At 43.2% G+C, this 21694-nt stretch overlaps 1 protein-coding gene across 2 annotated transcripts; it reads right to left on the minus strand.

Moving 5' to 3' along the window:
* Window positions 1-1112: 1112 nt before the first annotated feature.
* MRPL39 (mitochondrial ribosomal protein L39) lies at window positions 1113-11876 on the minus strand. 2 transcript variants are annotated; one of them, XM_084263509.1, is made up of 10 exons: window positions 11816-11876; window positions 11182-11388; window positions 10713-10852; window positions 10132-10231; window positions 8785-8852; window positions 7327-7439; window positions 4746-4811; window positions 3428-3581; window positions 2505-2552; window positions 1113-1295 (listed from the first exon to the last, which is right to left on the minus strand). In XM_084263509.1, the coding sequence occupies exons 1-10, from the start codon at window positions 11865-11867 to the stop codon at window positions 1212-1214; spliced, it is 1032 nt and encodes a 343-aa protein (XP_084119635.1). In that variant the 5' UTR covers window positions 11868-11876; the 3' UTR covers window positions 1113-1211. The 2 variants fall into 2 exon arrangements, with proteins under 2 accessions (XP_084119635.1, XP_084119636.1); XM_084263510.1 differs by lacking the exon at window positions 11816-11876 and adding an exon at window positions 11555-11586 and having other exon boundaries at window positions 1114-1295.
* Between the last annotated feature and the right edge of the window lie 9818 nt (window positions 11877-21694).

Here is a 21694-nt window from a genome sequence, read left to right on the forward strand (position 1 = left end):
CAGAGGAAGACTTGCTTTCTGGGACCCATGTAAGCAGAGATGTGAGCTAGGACCAACTTCTGCAGAAGTTGGAGCTTCTACCTCTTTACGCACAGACCTCTGCGGAAAGGGGGGAGTTTAATTTCGTGTAAACTTCAGCTGGCAGCCCTCAACAGCATTTTCCGTAACTGGTTCTGCACTCGCAAAAGTCCCTTCCCTGGGCAGTCCCCGGAGGGACAACTCCTGCTCCTCTCCCGAGGGCAAGGCAGCACCCCTCCTGCCGAAGCCACCGCTCCCACCTAGCGGCAGCAGCCGCGCTGCAGGCTCTCCAGGCTCCGCTGTGAATTCCCCGGCCACTCCCCCACCCACTCGCCTTGGACCCTGTAAAGGTCAGGAAACGTAAATTCCCTCTCCAGACTTTTCAGCCCAGCTATTAACCTTTCAAATTGTCTCCTACACTCTGTGCCCTAAAAGCCCTGCTCCCTCCTCCCTCAAAAAAAAAAAGAAAAAAAGAAAGGGGAAAAAAAAGGGGCAAAGAAAAGGGGGTGGGGGGCAGAGCCCTGAAACATTAAATTCCAGCTCAGGGTAAAAAATGTCCTGAAGGGAAGCAGCATTCTCAGCTTCCTCTGCAGGTAGTGGAATCCAGGAGGAATACTGAACTGGATTCCCAAAACACATCAGGAGACTGTGTGAGTTGTGGATAGGACTGGCTTAAGATTTAAAATAAAGCACCTAGCTCAAATCCCACTGGCACAATTCCACAAGGGTCTTGGGTTAATCAGAGATGGCAGATACCTCTTGTCGCTGCCTCAACTTTCAATTGCAGAAGGCAATATTTCATCAGGAAGTCCCAGCAAGAAACAAACACGTCAGGCCAGAAATTAGAAAGAAACACCTTCCTGGTGGAAGACCCAACAAGGGGTCTTGAAATTATGTCAAGGTAAAGGGGGTGGCCTTTCCAGCTGCCAGTTCAAGTGCAGTCTGAAGGCCAAACTGCATTAATCACTGAGGACAACACATGGACATACACAGTTGCTGACAAGATAATGCAAACAAGAAATTATCTCCCCCCCATTTTTTATTTTTAAGTTAAATTATTGAAGTGGTAAGAAATATCTGATAATGGCTTTATATCTCCACAGGATGCAAACTAACTACCCAAGACATTTTTATATGCAGCACAAACAAGCCATGTAAAAATATGCTTTTTATTATGTACATTTAAAGTTAATTTAAATTGATACAGCTTTTCCTTCAGTTCCATCTTTTGCCTCATGATGTTCTGCTGCTGCTTCCACATACTTCTCTTCAGTGACCTGCAGAAACGTATGAATTTTGTTATATTTTTAAAAATTATTTCATCCCCTCATACTGCCCCTGTAACAATAAAGGACAGCCTACAAAGACAATAGTTGTCTCCAAAATTAAACAACCTGAATGTCAAGCATCTTCAAGCTAATTACATAGAAAAATACCGTGGGTTAGGCTCTGAAAACATCCTTGGCTAGCAAGTATCAGTAGATGTGCAGGGTTTATTTTTCCTTTCCTTTCTCTTGCCACAAAAATCTGTTAAAAATTGACCTGAAGGCTCCAAAACATCTCCTGTTTAACTCTTATGAAGATTTCATATGTTTAAGTACACCTTGGTAGCGAGTCTCTGTTTATATGCAGCTTTTGATATAGTTCCATTTATCGTAAAAACTCACCATTTGCATTTATTCAGCCACTGTAAGTACATTTGAACTCTGAAACACCGATTAACAGAAGAAAGGTTGCAAGAACCCCTTTATTTTCCATGTAGGTTTTTAAATAGGCAAACCCATACTCCAACTAGAGCACTTATGCCATTTACTGACATAGTATTCCCTTTCCTCTGCAGTAACTTCCACCTCGGATCACCTGGGGGCGTTAGATTTTATTCCTACAGTTACTTAGAAGAAATACACTCGCTTATGTGCTCTCAAACCTGTGGCAGAAAAATTACCACCTAAAATCTAGGTAACTATACATACATTATTACAATTTTTAGTTTTCTACTTTGATGTTCACCCTTAGAACAGGAACCAGTAATTTAAAATTTTACACACATGTGATACCAACATTAATTCTAGAGATTAATATGAAAAACACTAATATAAAGTGCTAACAACAGCTTAGAGATACATGGGATTCCCAGAAACAGACAGCTTCAGAGCCATGGGTGGAAAGTCTAATATAATTAGCTCAAGTTTGGTTGGGTTGTTTTTTTTTTAATAGCACGAATTATATCAATTGAATACTGTGTTGTGGGTTTGTTAAATGCTACAATGTATTTTAACCAGACTTCAGAAACAATACAAGCATGTCATCTGCTACATAGCAGTTAAGACTTCCCAGGCATACCATTTTTCTTCACCTCTGAACATTTAATTCCTTAAGATACATTCTTAAATCTATTACCCATTTCTAATCATTCAAATTCTATTCTTTCATCACAGCCTGTCTTTACCTTTGATTAGCTGTACTTCACTACTAATGAGACTTACCAGTTTCTTTGCTCTTTCCAGCAGCCTGTGCCACACGGTGTGGTGAGCCTGTATTAAATGTCATTAAATGAAGTTACCGGTGACCAGAAAGCAAGCGTATCATAGGACAGATTCTGACAAACGTACAGAAATGGTGGCACAAAACTGTAACAACTCCCAACTCAAATGTTACTTTATGATTTCAGCACCCCATGTGCCCATATTCCTTTGGGGGACTTGAAGGAGTGCCTGCCGATCACATCCATTCATTGTGTGGAATCACTGAGGGGGTAACGGGCAAAAATGGGAATGAAAAACTCATGATGAGAAAGAGTACACAGAAAAGAGGTGAGGAACCCAGCACCCACTCATCCCTTGAAAACTTCCCCAACTGAGACAACAGCACATGTGCTAGACCACAGGTCAAAATCATGTGAGCCAACAGAAATGGGAAGAGAGACTCCTGCCCCTCCCCACAGTCCAGCAAAGCCTTTGTTTAAGGCTGATCAGTGCTAGGACTTGTTTTGTGACTGTTACTAACTCTTACTGCAGTGTCATGAAAGACCCTGAAATGGCATCCTTTATCAGGAGTATAATTTCAAAGTTCTGCTCTTTCCTGAACCTGGATAAAGTCTGCCAGCAGCCTCAGTCTCTGAAGGTGAAGGCTCAACTAAATATGGCAAGGGGGATGAAGCATCCGTGCCAAAACTGCACAACCAACACCGCTCTCAGTACTGAAAAACAACATCCAGGGCCCTCTGATGCAAACTGTTCTAGTCCTGATTTCACATCCACAATAGTTCCAGGAAAACAAACCCCAACTCTCATCATCATGGGTCTTCCCTTTCTGCTCCTGTTCTCACTTCTGAATTACGTTCAGCTACCAGCACAGCACACGATAAGGACGGGAAAGCCAAGGGCCCTCACTGAAGTGGATTACCTACCTTCAAGTGGACCGGCAGGGACACGCCCTGGAACCTCCTTATCAAGTCAGACTGGTCGGTCCGAAGATTATGGGCTGCTGTTATCTCATACTGGAAACAGAAACTTGTCCTTGGAATATGAGGGCCTTCACTAACATCTACAAAGTCGCCAAATCTGGTGGGAGGGGAAAAAAAAACACAAACAAAAAACCCCCCACCCTATGTCAAACATATTCAGAGAGAAGTACAAGCCTACTTCTTTTTAGTTATTTTTGATCAGCAAATTCCTATCATCAGAACAGATGAAAGGAAATTCACACAAATCCCCCAAACCAAATGTAAACAAATACCCAGTTCAGGATTTCTAGGTTTTCTGAAGCAAAACTAAAGGTCATACACCTTCCTAAAATGAATTTCTGAAATTTCAAGAAAGAGGATCCTATGTTTAACAGATCTTTGAAGCTGTGATGTTGTCATTTGAAGCCAAATTAAAACAGTGGGATAACTCTTTCTTCACGAGAAAAAAGATTTGCCTCCAACATCAGGTACTTTGCACGGCAGTGTTTACGACCTGCACAGGTCCTGGCCTTGCAGATCAACTAAGAAAAGTGAGAAACAAAAAGATGTACAACAAAAGAACACTCTGAACAAACCTTTTCCAGAAATCAACAGCTAACACCATTTTCCCCTCTTACTTAGCAAACTAGAGAGAGGGAGGAAGGAGAACAACAGGCACAACACCCTGCTAATATTTCAAGAACCAAGACAACTGTTCCTTTAGAGAGAAGCAGGCTCCAAAATCAAATGCAGAACAATTTAAGACTCCTAGAAAACTGAGTATCCTCAACTAACCCAAGCTAGTCACAAATTCTTTTGTATCTCTGAGATAAAAGTTTCCTTCCTTTACCATAAGACCTTTACATCTTACACTATGTCTCAGGAGCCAGCTCCACTCTCATCTCTACCAACGCAAGGCAGTAGCTTGCCAGCTAGGAAGATCTTCACAACTTAGGATTGTATAGTCCATTTTCCTTCCAAAGTCTTGTTTTCAAACAAGTTTTTGGTTTGTATTTTATTTGACCTGTCAGGGCCTAGAGATTTATAAAGCAGCAAAACTTCTCTGGCATTTAGCACCTTTAACATAACAAGAAATAGAAATGTAATGAAATCCACTAAGTGTTTAAAAGACAACTTAAGTTTGATTATAGACAGCAATGAATACAAGTCATTTCTAAATTGAAAATGATCACAAGCACTTGGCTTTTTCTACTTCCAGAGTACTTGCAATATAATGAAATCTTTCAGTGAAACATTACGGAATGAGAATTGTTTTGCTCACCTGTGTAACGTTACAATTCCTTCCGTGTTCTGGGAAGCTTTTCGTTCTATCATCTCCATTTTGTATCTGAACAGGAGAAAGAAAAAAAGATTTACAAAATCCTCCCCATTAACACCTAGTTCTTATAAGAGCACTTAAGAGATCGATTTAACGAGCATTCTTAAAAATCAGACTCATATTTATATGACCTCTGAAACGGTTTTAAATTCTTAATTTTATATGACAAAACATACTGGCATGTTCCACAAAGCATGACATACAGACCTGTTAGTCCAACCTCAGTTCCTGGAAAAATAATGGAGTAGATTATACTGAGTACTACTGAAAAGCATTTAAAGAATAATGCAGTCATCAAGCACACTCAACGTGGGTTCACAAGGAGAAAGTCCTGTTCATCTCACTGACATCTTTCTATGATAATGTCATGGTGGATGAAGGGAAGGTGGCAGGTGTAGTTTTTCTGGATTTAGTAAGGCTTTTGACATGTCCCTCATAGCATCCTTCTGGAAAAGTTGTCTATCTGTGAGATGAGAGGGTTCAGTGTGTACTGGGTGAAGAACTGGCTGAAGGGCAGAGCTCAACGTGTTGTAGTGAATGGGTTACATCTGGCATGTGATCGGTGACCAGCAATTGTTCCTCAGGGTTCAATTACAGGGCTGGTCCTGTTCAATCCATTTATCAATGATCTGGATGACGGAGTTGAATACACCATTAGCAAGTTCGCCGATGTTACCGATCTGGGAGGTGCTGCTGACACTCATGAGGGAGGGACAACAGTCCTTGAAGAGGGAAGGGTCTAGACAGACTGGAGCACGGGGCTATGACTAATGGAATGATATTTAACAAGTCCAAATGCCAGAGATTCTGCACCTAAGAGAGAGTAATGCCAGACACAACTATAAATTGGGAGAGAAGTGGCTGGAGAGTAGTGCTGCAGAAAGGGGGTGCCAGTTGACAGCAGCTCAATACAAGTCATCAGTGTGTCCTGGCTGACAAGAGGGCAAACCCCACACGGGGGGCATCAAACACGGCATAACTGGCAGTCAGAAGAGGCGATTATCCAGCTGCATTGGTGTGTCCTGATCTGGAGAACTGTGTGCAGTGCTGACCCCACCATAAGGGTGTGAAGGTGCCTGAATGCATCCAGGGGAAGGCAACAAAGCTGGTGAAAGTGCTGGAAGGCATGTCCTGTGGGGAGTGGGTAGGGACTTTGGGTTTGTCTGCTTTCGAGAGGAGAAGGCAGAGGGGTGACCTCATTGCTCTCTGCAGCTTCCTGAGGAGGAGGAGTGGAGAGTGAGGTGCTGAGCTCTTCTCCCTGTACCCAGTGACAGGACATGTGGGAATGGTTCAAAGCTGCTCCAGGGGAGGTTTAGACTGGACACGAGAAAGCATTTCTCTACCAAGAGGGTGGTCAGACAGTGGAACAGGCTTTCTAGAGAGGCGGTCAGTGTCCCAAGCCTGTCTGTGTTTAAGACGTCCTTAATAACAGACTTTAACTTGGTCAGCCCCAAATTGATCAGGCAGTTGGACACGATGATGGTTGTAGTTCTCTTCCTACTGATACAGTTTATTCTATGTGTATGTTATAGGAGGGCCACGCTCTCTCAGCAAAGTTTTATTCTGAAAAATAAAGTGAATCTAGTACTTCAAATAAAAACAAAGAGTTTTTCAAGTCATATGTAAAACTAGAAGACACCATCACATCACCTAAACTGATTTTATGCAATGTGTGGTCCAAAAGAGTTGGTCATCTGCAAGACAGCAAAGTGTCCTCTGCAATTTGTACAGACCCACATACAATGTCTAAAAGTATTATCAAAAGTCAGCTCCCACCTGCTGTCAATGTTTGACAGCCAACACAGCTAAAAGACGCTAGTCTGTATGTCACATTAGTATCATCTTCATTATTAAGCTAAAAAAACCTAGTTAATTTTGCAACTTTAGCTTTAGCATTATTTCATTTTTGGTTCACAAAATGATTAATTATTCATCATTCCACACACACACACCTCTCTCTCCTACTGCCATAAATCCATGGACCGGGGAAATTTCTTCCCAGAACACTGCTTAAGTGTTTTCTTCAGCAAAGATGACTGGAGTGTTTTGAACAAGCTTTCTTTTATAGCACAGGCCAGGGCACTCTACCCATCTTCCCCTGCAGAGCTCAAAAACTATGTTTCATCAAATCTTCATTCTGAAGATACCAAGATGTGAAAAATCTGCATTTCTTGGAATACGAAAGCCTTTCAGCAAGGTCTGAGACTACCGAGCGCACCGAGTCTAACCGCCAGTGCTTCAACTCAAAAGCAGTGAAATCCTGCAGCTCACTGAGAAGTCTAGTGTCTTTCAATCTGTCACAAAACTACATCCAGTGAAGGTGCCTGGTGCTGGCTCCAGAGAGAGCACAAAAAACAACATAAGGTAGCGTGACAAAGAGAAGAGAGGCATGTTCATTCAGAGTAATGGGGAAGTACTTTCTTACTTCACCCATCACACCTTACTTTAGATTTACAAAACCAAGCAGAGATTTAAACGAATTTCTAATTGCCTTTCTAAAAGAAAGAGAACTTCAGACACTTACTTGTTATGCCGAAACATTTCCTGTGCTACCTTTGCTCCAACATGCAGGGTTTCGAACGGCAGATCTTTATGAATCAGCTTGCTGGCGTCCCTTGTAAGAGAACGTAAGTTGTCCTAAAAAAACAGTCGATACATATACAACTGTCACCACTGTTTCATAGCTGGAGTGAGTAAGCAAAGCAGGGGAAACACTAAGGATTAGCCAAAACAAGGAACATCTACTATAAACCCTAAACGTAAGAAAACTGCTGTAGGACTGTAACTGTTTAGTCTTTATCAGCAATGGATCACTACAGATCATTACCGTGCAGAGGGACTGATTCAATGCCCAGACAGATCAAAAGGCATTTTTCCATCAGAATCAATATATATTAATTGGAGTTAAACTTCTCAGGTTTTCCCAACATAATATATACACATACAGTCTTGCTAGTGTTAAATATTCATCTGTGTATCTTGTTTCCCAGAGCCATGACTCCACTTACAAATGACCTCTACTGTGATGGAATCAAGGTGGCGGGAGGAAGTAGGGGGGGGAGAAGTGCTGAATAATTAATAAAGATCAACTGATGACCTTGGTCCAGAATCTAAAGCTCTGCATACTCAGATTTATAAATAAACAAGAGACTGTTCTTAAGAGAAATAACATTTATAACATCAGAAAGAAAATATTATTAAGCTACTTCAAGATCATATCAAAGAGAAAGCAATATTGCTACAACATGGAATTTGTTAGCCACATGTACCTCTGCTGATGCCTCTGAGAAGTACACAGCCATATGTACCTCTGAGAAGAATACATGCCAGACGAGTGAAACCTTCATTTACCAGCTAACAAATGGTTACAAGACTTACAGGTTTTAGATTGCTAGCTTTACTACAAGCATGAAATACAAGCAGGATATTAGGGAGAGCTTCAGCTGAATGTGCCCATGGTTCTTTTACAATAAACTGATTAAGCTGTGAGCCACTAGGTGAAAACACATGTATTACCTAAGTTTTTCTTTTCAGAGGGTTCTACTCACATAAAGACTACATGGTTACACCTACATCACCAGGCAACAGCAGCTGAGTAGGAGCAGATGTGTACAGTAACAAAGGTGGCTCTCAGGTCCCAACAGCCACAAGAACCAGTTTTGGAACTGTATTGCAGACTAGAACTTCCTCTATCTAGCCCCACAGACCTAAAACCTGTAAGCATCTGGAGGACAGCTCAAGATTTAATCCATCTGAACAGAACCCAGTTGATGTGCTCTGAGAGCACTCTGCAAGGACAGACAGTATGTGGTAAATGTTGCAGTTACTTCTAAAGAGTACTCCTGAAAAAAACCCATCTACTAGTGTAGATATATCCAACAAAAAGGGAAAAAGCCACTGCCCTCTCTCCCCCACTAAAACAGAACCACTGGACAAGGATGAGAGCTACGGAACTCTTCAGGAAAGAAGCTACTGTGCTTACATTCGTTGGTTTCCAGTCATTCAGTCTGTTGTCCAAGATTACATCATAACAGAAAGCTCCAGAAATCACTGCAATTCCAAAGAGAAAGATGTTAATGTTTGCAACAAAGTACATATTTCATCATCATAATATATTCTTATAAATATTTCAAAATGGAAAAAAACAGAATTATCTCAAGATATCCATCACAAAATAGGAATTTTCATCTGTGAGTATACAAATGGTCAATTAAACATGTTTAATTTTAATTTCATTTCACTGAATAAGAAAATCACTTGAAATTAGTTTTAATATAATGTCAGTACATTACAACCCTGTTAAAGAGAGAAAAATTGATGAATTATGCTGTTTTCCAAAACTGCATCTAGCATTGAAACAAAAAAACCCCACCAAACTGCCTCTTTGAAAACAGTTCACATTTTTTCATTTGTACAAATCACACACTGAAAGCAAATTGGCAGTGCTAAATTGTAAAGAGGAACTTACTGAGCGGAGAAGTCGGGCAATATTCAGCCTCAAGCAAAATGTTTATCCAGGACACAAGCATGGCACAAATTTATGATAAGTGCAAAAAAATTTCTGTGATAGTTGTTACAAGGAGTTGATAAACTCCTTGTGCATGTTTGTTCAGCTCGTGCCACCAAGCTTATGAACCCAGTAAGCTCACGCTACTACTCTCCATACAGTGTAACAATCCAGCTTGGGATATGCAAGATTATTCCAAACCCTGGTAGAACTGAAACATCCACTCCATTCTTACCAATCAAAGCAAATGCTGAAATTGCTAAAGAGGGAAACAACTGTATGACTCCACACAACTAGCAACCAACCTCCTAACGTATCAAATGCACAAACATGCAGGATTTGTTATTTAAATAACCTCTTGTGCATTTTCACATTTTTGTAAATCTCAAATCAGGTCACAGATGAGCAAAAGTTGTTACTAACCCTGTTTGTGCTTCAATAATCTTCCAACATGATGCACAAATCATGATTATTAACAAGTGCTCACAAGGCTATGTAGTTATGAAAGCACATCACATATGCTAAACAACTTGTCCAACTTCACAAGAAGGAAGTTATGTCCTTAAGTTACTAAACCTATGGAACCCTGAGCAGTCTAAAATCCTGTTGCCATGCAGACCGATTTTCCAATTTTCTGTACTTTGATTGTCTTCAGTGTGATTACTACAAAAGCAAGACTACAACAACCACACGTAATACACATATCATTGCTAAATGCCTTCACTCATGGGAAAAGGAGCCTCTGGGGTTTTTTGTAACACTGTTAGACATGCACTTATGAAGCAGAAAAAGACAAGACAATCAATATAAGCACTTTATCACCTGGCACTTCTGGAGCTTTAATCAGAGTCACCGAGTACTCATCTTTGAATGCCCGCTTTAACACACATGCCATTATCATGGCACAGGAACGCCAATAGGCCTGTGAAGAGAATTTCAGAAGAGAGATTTGTTACCTAGAAGCTAACAATCCATACCAGATGAACAGTGGCTATTTACTCCAAAAGAGTATCTGCATTTAACTGAACGATGCACAAAGTGAGCTGTCAACCCAAGAGTTACTTTCTCTAGTATTTAAACTTCTATTCAGAGCTGATTCTCCATTAAAAAAATCAATCAAAACTGCACTTAAAATGCAAGGCAGATGTTTCAGAGGAGATATTTAAATTTGATTTCATAGAATAATACAGCAATATATCTTGAAAGGGACACTCACACATCACCTAGCCCACATCCTCATCCAGCTAATGAAAACCATGACACGCCAGCCATTAGAAATACCTGAAGTTTCACAACAACAAAGCTCACGAGAGCAGATGAGATGGACGTGGGACTGAAAGGGGTATACAGAATCCAGTGGTCATAGTCAGGGTCACCTACAATGGGATAAGATACACACTCGCCTTGTTGACTTCCTCTGGATCTTCATCTTTGAACGTAAGGAACTGAATTTCACATGATTTGGTCAAGGGCCTATACATATCCCAGACTTCGCCATCCACAAGAGCCAGAACAGATTTCTTGCAATGCCATTCACTTAAGTCTAAAGAAAGTTTAAAAAAATTACACATTATTACCCACATTCTTCAGACTCAGCAGTTTCGATCCCTGCATTTCTAACAGAAGTCTCCAAATTTCACTTTTGTAAATGACTTGGAAGGATAAGCCTTTAACAGAGCCTCCAAAAACTGACTCCGTTTCTGCTGATGTATTTTAGTACAAACGTATTTTAAACTTAACACAAATAGTCTGTTATCTTGGTCGTTAAAATGTCAGTATTACTGACACTTCAAATTGAGATGGCAAGTACATCCCCTGGCAGCACCATTTCCCTCAGTGACACAAGGACAGTTTAGGAGTCCGTTCACTTACGCATGGCACAATTGTAGGGAGTAGACAAAGCTTTGTTCATTACAAACACAGTGCCAGGGTGTGATTTCCCAGTGTATTTTACTTCGATTTTCTCAATTCGTGGATGAAGTGACAGCTGCCTCTCCTTCTCTTTGTTGAAGAGCTCATTACGCATCTGAATTACTTCATCTGACGTCAGGGTAGAAGCAGTCGGGGTGCAGAGGAACCCTGGTAAAAGGAATGATCTCAAGTAAGCAACAGGGAGTTCCGATGTTCGTTTCTAGAGCAAGGCGTGCTCGCTCTGCTACCCCGCCCGTGTCTGGGCGCGCACAAGGTGAGCCAGCCCTTCGGCAGCTCTTCCTGCCCGCCCGTTCTCCGTCCCGGCAACGCTCACGTCAGGTCACCACAGAGCGGCCTGAGGCAAGGACAGCAACTCGCTGGTCGCACAGGCCCTTCCCTCAGACAGGCCAACTGCCCTGAGGGCCGCGTCTGCGCCCGCTCGCCGCGGCCTCCTCAGCCCGCCGGACCGCGGGCCTGTGCCGCCCCGCTCAGCCGGGCACGGCCGACCCAGCCCGGGCCCCTCAAAGCAGCGGCAGCTGGCTCGGCACACGGCCGCGCCCGCACACACCCCCGCGCCCGGCCCGCCGCCACTCACTGCGGCCCTCCCGGCCGCCCCGCAGGCAGCGGACAGCCCAGCGCACCGCCATGCTCCGACCGAGCCGCGCCGCCCCAGTGCAACCTCCCACGGCTCCGCCGGAAACGGCGGCGGCGGCAGTGCGGTTCCGACTGCCGGCGTGCCCGCGGCCACCAGGCGGCGCCGTGGGGCCAGAGCTCCGGGCGCGGGGCGGCGGCCGCTTGGGGGCCGCAGGAGCGGCAGGGGGTGCCCGCCGCGCCGCGCGGAGCTGGCCGCCCTCACCCTCAGCTTAACTCTCCCTTCAGGGCCCCCATCACAGACCATCACAGAACGGAAGGGACCTCTGAGCCCATCTAATTCCAACCCCTGCCATGGGCAGGGACACCCTCCACCAGCCCAGGTTGCCCAAAGCCCCATCCAGCCTGGCCTTGAACACTGCCAGGGAGGGGGCAGCCACAGCTTCTCTGGGCAGCCTGTGCCAGGCCTCACCGCCCTCTCAGGAAAGAATTTCTTCCTAATATCTAATCTAAATCTGCCCTCCTATATATTAGTTGCACTACACTGTGGGTGTGACCCCTGCTCTCCCTCTTCCTCAACAGGTCTCGTTTCCCTGGGCAGTAACCCCCCTGAAAATAGAATATTTTGGATGCCATTAAGGTGTATATTTAGCCGCCTCATAGTGAGATTCACAAATGCGTTAGTACTGGGGGTACAGCATTAACATTAATATTCTGCTGGCTGGCGAAAGGGTCTTTGGGGCCCATCTCCCTGCTGCAGCAGAGCCGTGGGCCAGGCCACACCACATAAAATCCAACAGATTTCCTTGTAACTCCAGGTCCTCGCTGCCAGCTCCCCTTTACCATCATTTACCTCCTGTATTGGATCTGTATGGCAAGGTTGTGGTAGCAGCAGGACCTACAGGGTGTCTTCTGTGAGAAGCTTTGAGAAGCTGCAAGAAGCTTCCCCCATATCCAACAGAAACAATACCAGCTGGCTCAAGGACAGACCAGCTGCTGGCCAAGGCTGAACCCATCAGTGACAGTCATAGCGCTTCTGGGATAACATAGTAAGACAGGGCAAAAAAACTTGCTGTGAAACAGCAGCTGCAGCCAGGAAAGAGGATTGAGAAGATGTGAGAGAAATGACTCTGCAGACTCCAATGTCAATGATGAAGGGAGGCGAGGAGGTGCTTCAGATGCTGGAGCAGAGATTGTCCTGCAGTCCATGGAGAAGTCCATGGTGAGGCAGGCTGTTGCCCTGCAGCCCATGGAGGATGACGGGGAGTAGAGATTCCACCTCCAGCCCATGGTGGACCCAAGTGTAGGCACGTAAAGGAAGCTGTGACACTGTGGGAAGACCATACTAGATAAAGCTCCTGGCAGGACCTGTGGCCCTGTAGGAAGAGGGGCCCATACTGGAGCAGGTTTCCTGGCAAGACTTTGACCACACTGGTTCCTGAAGGATCTGTTCCTGAAGCAGTCTGTTCCTGAAGGATCGCACACCATGGAAGGGACTCAAGCTGTAGCAGTTTGTGAAGATCTACAGCCCACAGGAAGGACTCACATTGGAGAAGTTGGTGGAGGACTGTCTCCTACAGCAGGTACCCTGTGCTGGAGCAGGAGAAGGGTGTGAGGAGTCTTCCTGCCGAGGAGGAAGGAGTGGCAGGGACAGTGTGTGATGACCTGACCACAAAACCCATCCCCCTGTGCTGCTGTGGAGACAAGTAATCGGGAGTGAAGTTAAACCTGGGAAGAAGGAAGGGGTGGAGCAGAAGTGCTTTAAAATTGGTTTTATTTCTCATTATCCTACTCTGATTTGGTTGGTAATAAATTCAACTAATTTCCCCAAATCAAGTCTGTTTTGCTCATGATGGTAATTCATGAATTATATCTCCCTTATCTCAGCCCACCAGCCTTTCATCATATATTTTCTCTCCTCTGTCCAGCTGAGGAGGGCAGTAATAGAGTGGTTTGGTGTGTACCTGGCCTCCAGCCAAGGTCAACCAATCACACATCCCTACCACCTTTCCTCCCCAAAGACTGAAGCTAAGCAGAAACTATCTACTGCCCACGTAGGAAAACCTACATTACAATTTATTAAACTTTGGGAAATAACTAAAAATGTGTTTCAATGCTTTACAAATTAGCAGATGGTGGTCTTCAATCTGATCCCCAGTTGGCAAAGATATAACAAGAGCCATCAAGGAAGCCAATGTCAAACAGTTAAACTGAATTAGTGTCATTAAGAGCTAAAGGATGCAATTAAACTCAGCTACTAAAATAAAAATATGTTTTGAAGCTGGCAAGGGCTGGTAACAGAGAATTTTCCATTGTGGAAACATGTCTGCAGAGCAGCAGGACCACTGGCTCCTCTTGGTTCGGTACCTGGCACAGGCTTTCCCGCTCACCTGGGCTCCCATCCAGCAAACCAGGTGTGTGAGTACAGTAGCTATTTGTGCCCTTCATTACATTGTCTGATGTATTAAGAAGTTCAGCAAGTCAGAACCCTCAAACATTGGGATACACATTTAGGAAGAGCGACCTGGTTAGTCAACACCTGGTTAGTCTACCCATTGAGCTGGCCCTGCCCTGTCAGAACTCCCACACGCTGTAGAAGGGGATAAGGTCCCTGTGGCACGCATGAAGAATACGTTGGGGAAGACAGTCTGGGATATTCCTGCTTCAGGCAAAGCCAAATCCGTTTGTGGGACTGCTTTTGCTCAGGAACCTGGGTGCCCTTGGTCGGTGATGCAGAAGGATGGGGCAGCCCAACGTGTACGCCAAGGGGATCTGATTTTGGGAGAGAATAGCTAATGTTAATTGCTATATACTAATGTATATCATTACTTCTCTAGTGTCTATATGCCATATCACCGGTATTACACCCAGATTAACAAAGAATGAACTTCAATGAAACTGAGAAAAGTGCAGAAATGATAAAACTGCACAAGCATAACAACAATTGAATCAGAACTGGCTTCAACATGCAACAAACCAACATTAGGCCTCATATTTCCTGCTTTGAAGGACTGTTATGACAGATGAAGCCTAAAGCCATGGACTAAATGAACTCAAACATTTTAGAGGGCTGGCCCATAGGTTCTTTTGGTTTGAAATCGGTTTGAAGCAGCAGTGCTGAGGTACTGACAGGCTGGCTCCTGTTCTTACCTCTGCCGTCAGAGTGGTTCCAAAGAATGTTTATCAATACAGTGATAAACATATATAGGTGTATATATATATATATAGGTGATCTATATATATAACTATAAATACATATAAATATATATAATGATATCTGCCTGTACATGTCAAAGACAGGAAAAGTGGTGGTGCTTGATTGGAATGTGTTGGAAAGTGTGAGACCTGGGGAAGAGCATTGTCATAGATTTGGGCTTAATTAAAATGTTCAGTCTTCAAGATTGTTTTTTATTTATGCTGGCACAGCTGGCTCGCAGCCGTAATACCATTTCTCTGTTAACTACAGTATATTTACTTGAGGCTTCCGTGTGAGGGTGAAAACCCTGGGTCAGCCTGAACCCCATGGGCCAGCTGGGTGTTGTTACTCTGAACTGCCAAATGTGGCCTCGTCAGCAGCCTGTGGGGGACATACAGGCCCACTGCAGTCCACTAGCTACCCATCCATCAACACCAAAAGGCAAAAGCCTTCCCATTGAGAAGTACTTTGGGGAGGGTTTGGCTGGATTCCAGTGGCTTTTAGTGTGTCACAACAGTGACCACATTTGTGGTAGGGAGAAGAGATGGGTAACAAAAGTGTCCAAGAGTAATTACAAGGTATCAGTCTTCATAAAGCCCTTTGACTTCTATGAAAACCATGGATGCTATTTTATAATGGGCAGAAAATGAGAGGTTGCCCTGTGAGGCGACAGGAACACCATTATTGCTTTTATGCCATAGTATGTGACCCAGTGGTAATGTGCAAGTGACAAACCGTGATGGTTTATCGCCTTTGTGGTCCCAAAGCTGAGCTCATTTATAGATTGCTTCAAAAGCAACTCCCCACCCCTCCCTTTGCCATTCTTGGCTCTTTCTCACTGCTTATCCTCTAGACAGACAACTGTAGCAGCGCTGAACGAGGCACTGAACACAGGATCACTGAAGTGATACAAATTGCAGGATCAGTATTGCTGAAAGATTATGTTTTATTCACATTATTTCAGTGACCTGGATTAAAGTACATCTTTGTATACTCGTTCCTCTGCACAAGTGAAGTAGTAGAAGCAATCCATGACCAGAGGCAGCAATTGCCTTGGAAGACAACATCCCAAGAGCCGCATTCTCCATGCCACCATGGAGCAGCAAAACATTTTAAACACTGTGACAAAATAACGCTGAAACTACCACTATCGGCATCATAGCTAACACGTTGCTCACTGTTGCTTAGGTTGAATTGGGAAGCAATTCAATGCCATCCAGTTTGGTGGATCTTTCTTAGAAATACACCTTTGATTGCTACTAAGCTGTCTCCTCAGTGGCAGTAATCTTGAAAATTCAGTTGGAAAAAAAAAAGGCATTTTGCAAGTCAAAGATAAAATTATACAAGACATTCCAGAAAATGGAGGCAGGATATTGACAGGAAAATACTACTGAGAACAAGTAATTTTTATTACTCTTACCTTGCTCTACCCTCACATTTTCTGGCTTTCCTGGTTCCAGCTTGGCTGGCACATGAGATAGGAATACTTTAGCAGAGTAGTAGGGATACAGTGCTCTAGCATAGTGCTTTAGTCCACGTAATCATAGCAAGTCAACTAATCTACTGTATAATCTGTCTCTAAACAGTCATCAACAACAGCTTCAGGGGAAAAAAAACCATATAGATAAAAATTGGTTTTGCCTCTTTTCTCAAAACTACACTCACTAACAGTTTTCACTTTTAATGTACAAAACAAACAGATAACCTGCCAGCTAAATCAGTTGTCTGGGTTTTTTTCCCCCCAGACAGGAATTGAAGCAATTAACCTGAAGAAGAAAAACAAAGTAACAAAATGTCACAAAAGTAGAAAGGAGGCAAGGCCTGCCGAAACCCTCCTTAAATTGTAGCTATCAGCCTCTCCACACACTTTCAGGTAGATGCTGATAATTCTTCACACTAAAGAGCAAGGCTCTCGAGATGATGGATTCAAGGTACTTCAGGCCGGTAGTCTGGGCACAACAGAAAGTACGTAGCACATCAATCAAAGAGTTTCTGGGAAAAGGTTTGAGACACAGAGCATGAAATATCTATTTTGATGATAAAAGTAGTTAATTAAAAGGAATCTGTTTTAGCAGTTTTACAAAATAGATTTCCTACCACGTGTCTTATTGCCATGCCCAGAATCACACCAGAACAGTTGCTCTACAGATATATCCTCCTGTCTTCAGCACTTACTAGAACAAACATATGTGATAACAATTTAGTGTGCTTGGAAAAAAGATGTGTACAAAGATTTAACCCACAGGCTATGGCACCAAGTCTCAAATGGCATCTCTGACCACCTCAAACATAACATTTCTCTATTTAGAAATAGGAAAAAAATCTGTTTCTTCTTCTTTAAATGTGCAAAGACATTCAAAGATGTCTTCTTCATCAAAACCTAAACAAAGTAAATTCCAGTAACAATCAGCCCTCCAACTCTCCACACAAATAAAGATAAAGGTACACTTATGTAGAGGAATGTTTTTTCCCAATGTCTTTTACTTTTGTCCTTGGTGGTTCCAGATTCTAAATCTTCCCTCCTGCTCCTCTCATGATAACCTGTCGGTTATCAGCAACCTTGCTGGGTTTCCTGCTATTACTTGAGAGGCACTAAAAAGTTTAAAGAGCAATTAACTTAAGAAATTGCAGGAAGAAAAAGGAAAAGTAGTGCAGAACTATAATCTTTGATGCCTTCCTTGATGTCTCACTCACAAACAAGAGATGAGCTACTTGCAGATCATCACACATCTGCACCACCTGCTCATCAACACAATAAAACATATGTACTTGTTTACATGGAACTAGGGTTACATGACTTGATCTACTTGATTCAACAAATAAAAATGAGATATGTCAGGTTTATGCCTGAATAGGCTAAACTAGAGAAGCACTGCCTTTCATTAATTGATCGATTGATTTTAATGGCAGTGCAAGGTTGAACATGTGGTATGTGTAAGCCATGACAGATGCGTGATTACATAGGAATTAACATCTTACTCTTCTAAGTGCCAACTAAACAGCCAGTTCTCTTCTTACAGTGCACTACATTTCATAGAATCATAGCATGGTTTTGGTTGGAAAAGACCTTCAAGACCATCAAGTCCAACCATCTATTCAATCCTACTAGGTCCAACACTAGACCATATCACCAAGTCCAACATCTACTCTTCTTTTAAACACCTCCAGGGATGGTAACTCAACCACCTCCCTGGGCAGCCAGTTCCAATATTGGACAACCCTTTCAGTAAAGAATTTTTTCCTAATATCCAACCTAAACTTCCTCTGAATCAGGTTGGTTAAGCTGGACCCATGCTGACTGGACCTAACTGCCTGGTTGTCCTGCATGTACTGCATGATGGCCTTCAAAATGATCCACTCCACAACTCTCCCTGGCATTGAGGTCAGACTGACAGGTCTGTAGTTCCCTAGGTCCTCCTTCTGCCACTTCCTGTAGATGGGTGTCATATTTGTGAGCCTCCAAATAAGTGGGACCTCCCCAATTAGCCAGGATTGCTGATAGATGATGGAAAGTGGCTTAGCAAGCACTTTCCCCAGGGGTCTGTCTTGGGACCGGTGCTCTTTAACATCTTTATCAATGACATCGATGATGGAATTGAGTGCACCCTCAGCAAGTTTGCGGATGACACCAAGCTGAGTGGTGTGATTGACACAACAGAAGGAAAGGAAGCCATCCAGAGGGATCTTGACAGGCTGGAAAGGTGGGCCTGTGTGAATCTAATGAGGTTCAACACTGCCAAGTGTCAGGTGTTGCACTTGGGCCAGAAGAATCCCAGACACAGATACAGACTGGGAGAACAGCTCCTTGAGAGTAGCCCTGCTGAGAAGGACTTGGGGATTGTGGTGGATGAGAAACTTAACATGAGCCAGCAGTGTGCTCTTGCAGCTCGCAAGGCCAATGGTATCCTGGGCTCCATCAGGAGAGGAGTGGCCAGCAGGGACAGGGAGGTGATTGTCCCTCTCTACTCTGCCCTTGTGAGCCCCATCTGGAGTTCTGTGTCCAGATCTGGGAGCCCCAGTACAAGAAAGATGTGGAACTGTTGGAGAGGGTTCAGAGGAAGCCACAAAGATGATTAGAGGGCTGGAGCACCTGCCCTATGAAGAGAGGCTGCAGGAGCTGGGCTTGTTCAGCCTGGAGAAGAGAAGGTTGTGGGGGGACCTCATTGCAGCCTTCCAGTACCTGAGGGGAACATACAGGTGGGAGGGGAATCAATTTTTAAAAAGGGTAGGCAATGGACAAGGGAGAATGGATTAAAACTAAAGGAAGGAAGGTTTAGATTAGATATTAGGGGGAAGTTTTTTACAGAGAGAGTGGTGAGGTGCTGGAACAGGCTGCCCAGAAAGGTGGTGGATGCCCCATCCCTCGAAGTGTTCAAGGCCAGGTTGGATGGGGCCCTGGGCAACCTTGTGTAAACCCAGGCCTGGTGGTTGGTGGCCCTGCCTGTATCAGGGGTGTTGGAACTCTATGATCCTTGGGGTCCCTTCCAACCCAGACCATTCTATGATTCTGCTCCCTTGGGTGGATCCCCTCTGGCCCCATAGACTTGTGTATATCTAGGTTATGTAGCAGATCACTAACCAACTCCTCATGGATTACAGGGGCTTCATTGTGCTTCCTGTCCTTGTCTTCCCACTCAGGGGGGGGGGCCTGCAAACCCAGAGTACTACTGGCTTTTTTACTAAAGACTGAGGCAAAGAAGGCATTCTGTACCTCAGCCTTTTCCTTGTCCCTGGTCACTATGTTTCCCCTTGCATCCAATACAAGATGGATATTCTCCTTGACCCTCCTTTTGCTGCTAATGTACTGGTAGAAACATTTTTTTATGACTTTAACAACACTAGCCAGATTAAGTTCTAGCTGGGCTTTGGCCCTTCTGGTTTTTTACTTGCACAGCCTCATGACAACCTTGTAGTCCTCCTGAGTTGCCCGTTCCTTTTTCCAAAGACCATAAATAATTCTCTTTTTTTTCTGAGCTCCAGCCAAACTTCTCTGTTCAGTCAGGCTGGTCTTCTCCCCAGCCGACTCATTTTTTCGGCACACAGGGACAGTCTGCTCTTGCACCTCTAAGATTTCCTTTTAGAAGAATGTCCAACTTTCCTGGACACATTTGCCCTTCAGGTCTGCTTCCCAAGGGAATCTGCCAACCAAGTCCCTAAATCCTAATTCCCCATATCCTATGCATGTTTTTTTCAGAAGAGGAATCATAATCATCTGCATCTCTTACCTACCTGTAATATCTACAAGCACTTACATCACACAGCCTTTGTAACCAAATTTAGTAATTTTAATTTGCTGTACTCATTTTTAATTAGTATACCTCAAAGTTATTCTAGAAATCAGCATGCACCTTATAGGTAAGAAAAATTAAAGTTCCCAAAGTGATGAGTCAGCGTTTTGGCTTATGGTGTCTCATAGAATTTTTGCAACTTATTTTCCAAAGCCATTTTTGCACAACAGCTCTTTAACAGAGTGATGGTACCATAATAAAAGAGGCTAACTTGTATCATTGGAGCAGATTACCATCAGCACTCCACATTTGCAATACAAAACTTCATTAAAAGGACAAAGAATTCCCGTTTAAGAATGTAGATTTATCTAAAATATAATGAAATTAGAGTAATCTTTTGGTTTATGAATTATTGAGCTCATTAAGAAGCAGCCAAGTCTTGAAATCATGCTGCATTTCTTAAAGGCTTTTCTACACATAGAACTTGACTGGAATAGTAAGTACAGAATAAGACTGCTATTCCTGACCAGCATTCTGTGTGCAGATGTTAATTACAGAGTATTTTTATTACTCTAAAAAGGAGTCTCTATGGAAAGTTCTCCAAGAATAAATGTTAAACTGAGCATCTTGAACAAATTCTTCCACACTTAGAAACCCCCCCTATTTTTAGCTTAAAAATACGAATAGCAGTCTCGCACTCTTCTAAAAAAAAGTATTTAACAGTATTTTTAAGAATACTATTGTTCAGCAAAGTACATATAGAAAAAGTACATACATTAAATGAACCACATGCATTACAACCAGTTTTCCAATAATTATATGAATGAGCTCAGAATACTCACATTTACTTGCCAGTGTTTCCTGCAATTGTACAAAACAAGCAGAGAAACCATGATCTAGCTGTTGCTGAAATAAGAGAGTGATGCAAAGAAACTGTGAAGGTGCTGTGAAACCGTACTAGAGTCAGACAGCAATGCTGGGGAGACAGCCCTGAACACTGGGTATTTGTTTTACTCATGAGAGAAACAAAACGGTGAACAGGAAAAAATGAGGGTTTTCTGTGACTTTGCCCTTATATAAGTCCCATGCCTTTAGCTGGATTTACTGAGGTATAGGAATCACGTTAATAAAACCCGAATTAAATCCTATATGTGAGTCTGTGAAATTGGGTGATCAGAACTGACTGTTTACTGTGGAGAAAAGACTACTGTACTAGTCTGAACTTCATCCCATCATCTAATGGGACACATCTTCACAATCCCCTCATCAATTCATTGTCATTACGCCAGCTTTAGCAGTCATGCTATGAGTCATCCCTGAATTTAATTCCACACTGCCATTTCTTAACATTCCCCACCTCTGAACCTTTGCCAACAGGTTCCTCCAATGTATTTCAGTTTTGTATCAACGTGGTGCTTCTATTGCTGCGTGGCTTTAAACAGCTAAGCAGTCTTACCAA

This window comes from Gallinula chloropus (assembly GCF_964237585.1).
Source record: "Gallinula chloropus genome assembly, chromosome: 1".
Lineage (NCBI taxonomy): Eukaryota > Metazoa > Chordata > Aves > Gruiformes > Rallidae > Gallinula > Gallinula chloropus.